This window comes from Lycorma delicatula, chromosome 11 (assembly GCF_047948215.1).
Source record: "Lycorma delicatula isolate Av1 chromosome 11, ASM4794821v1, whole genome shotgun sequence".
In the NCBI taxonomy this organism is placed as follows: Eukaryota; Metazoa; Arthropoda; class Insecta; order Hemiptera; family Fulgoridae; genus Lycorma; species Lycorma delicatula.
The window spans coordinates 20945413-20951412 of NC_134465.1; the positions used below are offsets into that span (position 1 = coordinate 20945413).

At 29.7% G+C, this 6000-nt stretch overlaps 1 protein-coding gene across 1 annotated transcript in view; it reads right to left on the reverse strand.

The window, feature by feature from the left end:
• LOC142332134 (calpain-D-like) overlaps nt 1–5787 on the reverse strand; it is a 52355-nt gene extending 46568 nt beyond the window's left edge. The window contains exon 1 of the mRNA XM_075378389.1: nt 5491–5787. Within this exon, the coding sequence (XP_075234504.1) occupies nt 5491–5768 (278 nt within the window). The 5' untranslated portion in view covers nt 5769–5787. The remainder of the gene's footprint in view (nt 1–5490) is intronic.
• Nucleotides 5788–6000: the final 213 nt, after the last annotated feature.

A 6000-nucleotide genomic window follows, 5' to 3' on the forward strand; every position in this document is an offset into this window, starting at 1 on the left:
CACAGATTTTTGTAAAGAATAACAATAATAATAATAAATAATAAACAAAACAGTACAAAATATGAATTTATAGCTGGGTATATAAAAAATATGTATAATTGTTGAGTAAAATTATAAAGTATCACTTTAGACAAACTCTATTAAATGTAAATTCAGTTTAAAAACATTCTAAACCACTGAAACTAACTTAGATTGCTCACCCCTTAAACATCATCTCAAGAAAGATAGAAATAGAATGAACCTTAAGCTAATCAAATAAATGATAATTATATAGTTAGACTCACCTCTGATTTTTATGTAATTTGGAATTTACCCTATTTAATTTTACCTTTATTCATTACAAATGAAATTATTTGTCAAAAAACACTCTTACGTTCCTTGTAAGTTACACAGTGTACTCATGAAAAATTTTGTAGTTCAGCACTGTACAAGTGTGATAGACATTATTTTCAAAAAACAGTTTGGTTTTGGTGGAATTAAGTTAATTAATAATGAGATTAGATTCACTTAAGACACAATTATGTTGGGTTAAGCTTAAGGTGTGGATTTTGGTAAATGTACAATACTCATTATTTACATAGTATATAACTTTGTTTAAGTGAAATTTAACAGAATTTAGTTAGGTTAGGTCAATGTTACAGTTAGGTTGGTTTATAAGTAATTTATAAATCTGACAAAAACCTTATTTTTTTGCTTGATGATTTAGCCACATAAGTTTGAAGGCTTGTGCATGGCATGTGAAAATGAAATTTGGTAGTGCATGAAAAATCCTGCCTGACCAGGATTCAAACCTGGGAACACCAGATGAAAGGCTAAATTGCTAACACTCTGCCACAAACATCAGCATTTACCTGATAAAGTAATAATTCAAGAATTCTGCTCAACTTAATCTTAAGCAAATCTAATTTTACTCTTATTGATATTATATATCTAAATTTAACTGAAATCAAATTATTTAGAAAATAATGCATAAGATACATATTTTTTTTGTTTTCAATCATTTGACTGGTTTGATGCAGTTCTCCAGAGTTGCAAGAATTACTATATCATCAGCAAATCTTAACATATTTATCTTTTCACCTTGTACTGTTACTCCGGATCTAAATTTTTCTTTAACTGCTAGTTTTATGTAAAGATAAAAAAGTAACAGAGATAGGCAACATCCTTGTCGGACCTTTCTTATTACGGCTTCTTTCTTATGTTCTTCAATTATTACTGCTGCTGTTTGGTTCCTGTAAATATTAGCAATCATTCTTCTATCTCTGTATCTGAACCCTAATTTTTTTTAAATGCTGCATTTTATTCCAGTCTACATTATCGAATGCCTTTTCTACATCTATAAATGCCAAATATGTTGGTTTGTTTTTCTTTAATCTTCCTTCTATTATTAATCTGAGCCCTAAAATTGGTTCCCTTGTCCCTATACTTTTCCTGAAACCAAACTGGTCTTCTCCTAACACTTCTTCCACTCTCCTTTCAATTCTTTTGTACAGTATTCTAGTTAAAATTTTTGACGCATGGCTAGTAAAGCTAATTGTTCTGTATTCTTCACATTTATCTGCTCCTGCTTTCTGTGGTATCAAGATACATATATAGTACAAAATAACAAAATTTTAGATATGGGTACTGAATAACTTGAGGTACATAACTCAGATGAAAGGCAATTCCAATGAATAATTTCAATTGTAACAAATAACTTAGGTCCTAAATAAGGTATATTCCAAATTTCATGAAAACAGAGGTGAGTTGGTAACTATATGTAATTACCAAATAAAAATCCCCTACTAAACAAAATTTAAGGGATTGAATAATCGCCCCATCTTATAAATGTTCATCATATGTTTATTCGTGTCCATATTAAAGTGGAATTAGATAACTAGAAAAAACTTATTTTATTCAGAATGATGTAGTTATATTGCTAAATCATGATAGAAACCATTATCTGATAAATTTTAGAGATACAAATATGTATTAAACATTTTCTGAAAGCAGTCTATCATAAGAACCACCAACAGCGATCTCTAATTATATCTAATTTATATCATCATTATTACATGATTACCAGGTCTGATACAGATCCCGTCCACCCTGTTTACCTCTATTCTCAATTAACCATTTAAGATCCTGTTAGTTCCCATTTACTATGTAAGGGACACATATTATTAGGCTGTAATGGGCAAACTGAGATGGAAGTTTCAGTAGTTCAGATTGTTTTTTGGAATCTTGTAGTTTACGAAAAATGCCATGTCTGACCAGAATTCAAACCCAGGACCACCCTGGTGGAAAGGTCAAGATGCTCACACTCTGCACAGATATTATTATTTTTTTGTTAACTTCAATCAATTGGTTTTTCAAATTTCAATACATGGAAATAATAATTATTTGAAATAAAACCAACGTAAACAAGTAAAAGTAATGAAATAAATAAGTTCATTACAAAATATAATGCCAAAATCTGTAATGGAATAATAGAATCAATGCCTTTCACCCAAGAAAGTTGAATTACACATGCATAAGCATGTGCAAATGTGTAGATGTGCGTGTAATTTATACATATATATATATATATATGTATAAATTATGTATATTATATATAGTTTTAAAAAGTTTGGGAAATAAATGAAGTACGATATATTGTTGTATAATGATATATGTATATTGTATTGTATATTTGTGTAATGAAATTTATGAGAAAGGTAAATGGCTAAAAGACTCATCAACTGTAATGATACCAATGGAGAAAAAAATGAAATCAAGTGTGTGGAATTCAGAACTATAAGTTTGTTGTCCCATACAGCTGAAGTCCTTCTGAGGGTTATGAACAGAAGGATATCTAGCACAGTTTCCAAATTTATTGCTGAAGAACAGTTTGATTTTCAAAAAGGAAGGTGTACACGAGATGCTATTGGATTACTGAAAACTATAGGTGAAACGTACATTGAGAAACAACTGGTGGATAGAGTTTTTGTAGATCTTGAAAAGACTTTTGACCGAGTACAGTGGGATAAACTAATGACCATTTAAAAATAAAGATGTTATGACTAGAAGGAAAGAAGGCTATTAAGTATTTGTACCCAGATCAAAATTTGTGACCAAAGTGAAAATTTGAAATAACTTAATAGAGGAAGGCAAAATTGGAAGATGTGTTAAACAGAGATGGCTGTCTTCACCTACCCTGTTTAACATTTACCTTAAAGAGATCATACAAACGTGCATGAAAGTAAAGGGATGTGTGTGTTTTGATGGGAAGAGAGTAGAATGCAGCAAATTTGCTAATGACATGATATTGATAGCAGAAATTACCAACAGACACTTACAGGCACGCTGATGAACGTAGATAGTGTTTAAGGACTTTGGTATGAAAATCAATAGTAAGGAAACTAAGTGAATTAATGTTGGCAAAAATAAGAAAAAATGTTAGTTAACTTAGAAGTAGAAAAAGTCGAACAGGTGGAGAGAGTCCTTTAATTATTTTGGGAGCATTATCTGCGATGATATGAGATGCACAATGGAAATAAAGATTAGAATTGCAATGGCAAAAGAACCTTTCAATAGAGACGCTTGTTGTGTAGTAAAGCTAGATAAACATATGAGGAAAAGACTCTCCAAATATTTTGTACGAAGTGCAGCATTGTATGGGTTGAGGTATGGACTTTATGCAAGGAAGATTAGGAACTTAGAAAGGATTAGAAGCTTTTGAAATATAGATCTGCAGGAGGATGGAAAAGATAAAGTGGACAGATATAACTGTAATAATGAGATGTTTGAGAGAATGGGAGAGGATAGATCACTTACTGATGATCACTTTATTGATTGAAATTAACAATTTTGAAAAATTTTCAGCACATATTTAATTATACACTAAATAAAAATGCGGAGAATTGGCATTTACTATTTACATTTATTTATTTTTTAATCCAATGATATCTTATCATTAGAATATCCTACAGGCGTCTGGTCAGGAAACACACTTATATGTTGTATGTAGATTTACTGATGCTCTAAAAAGGTAAAAATTAATCATATAAGAAATATGTGTGTCACACAGACAGACAGACAGCTGAGTTTAAAGAAAAGAGAAATATGATAATATAAACTTTAAAAAAATATACAAGAATGAAATGTGCCACCAGTTATTTGTTTAATTCATACATAGAAATGTACAAGCGAGGCTACAAGTAAATTATTAAATTACCTAACATTAAGATGAAGACACACCTGATGCATTTATTGAAACTATCACCAAGAAACTAATATAATAAGTATGAATGTTACATGAAAAATAATAATACGTTAGTGCTAATATACGCTAAATTAGCCAAAGATAATTTGAAAATATAGAAACTCAAACATTTTATTGTACTATTCTTTAGTAAATATGTCAAAGAAACTGAGCAAACATTTTTATTTTAGACCTAAATCACATTTCAAACATGTAGTTATAATAATAGATCGATTAAACCTAAATAAAGCCTACAAATACTACTTTTATCACATTAAAATACCAGCGTTATTTATTATACAAAAATCATTCAATCAACTGTATTTACTGCACAGTCAAAATATGTTCCCTAAGCTGACATTAAAAAACATTACACCCTTAATTCGACCAAGACCATAGTGTACTCTACTCAATTCAGTATCCTACTAAATTAATTTACCAGCTAAATATGAGTACTCAAACTGCTATATATAACAAGCTAGGCTAGTTTTAACATACTGAAGATAACTAACCAATGTTTTACACAATTAAATATACATAAACTAAACACAATAAGCAGCAGCAATGTAAGTCTGCTGACAATACAACACACATAGTGAACAATGAATTCTTTACATAAATCAGAAAAATACTTTACAAATAAACATCTGAAAAGAAAGTAACAAATATATATTGCAGGATGAAAATTTAGTAGGTATATATAGATATAATTTAAGTAAATTATCTTTTGACTTCCAGATAGCACGGAAATTAAAAGCAAAGCTGAAGTTTATTTACAGCAAGTAAATAAAAAAAAATCATTGATACTGGGTTTTAGGTTAGAATAGATCCATACACTTTAAAACAAACTCGATCCCCATGCATTTTCATGACTACTTACTTCAAATATTAATGTAATCTGTTTTGAATTAAAAAATGCCTGTTAACACAGCAGATTCAATAAATATAAAAGATTAACCATGCCTACAATTAAATATACTTTTAAAATCGTGAATGTGACTACAATAAAAATAAAAATCACCTATAAATGTGTAAGTAAAAACGAAAACTTGGATCTGAAGTACAACGCAACTACAAAAACAAATAAAAATATTTCTGACGATAAAGCATCGCCTATGCGAATAATAAAATAACGATTAAATATGTTTTCTATTGCAATTTTAAAAGTATTTCATTTAGTCCTATAGTAAACAAAGTTGTAAAATACAAACGAGCTAACAAAAACAACATAAAAGCTAGGTAAAAATAACATATAAATCGTAATTTACCCAATCACAGAACATTTGTTGTCTACTTCACGAGTTGTTTCGACAGCTTTAAATGAGGCACTGCATTCACCGCTAGAATCCTTAACTGGAGAAACTGTTATTTCTGAATATGAACAAGGTAAACCACTATAACTAGCACTTCTTCCCCTAAACCCAGATTTTCTTAAGGGTTTAAATTCACGTTGTTTACCACATCTGATACATTTAATATGTTCAGTTGGATTTATCAAAGTACAATTATCACAATTCCACTGTAAAACTGAAGCAATTGAACCCATTTTCTTAAAATCATGGCTAATATTCAATTTAATTAACTTAAAATTCGATAATTTCCAAATAGCACAGCTGATCCACCATATTGGAGCACCGACCCCCTGTTCCATTACCAACGCAATGATTTAACAGCAGCGGTGATTGGGCAGGTAAGACAATTTTAACCAATAATATTTATCTCTTAATTTAACCAATAGATAAACATTTTACACTTTAAAATCGACTTCTATAATAACC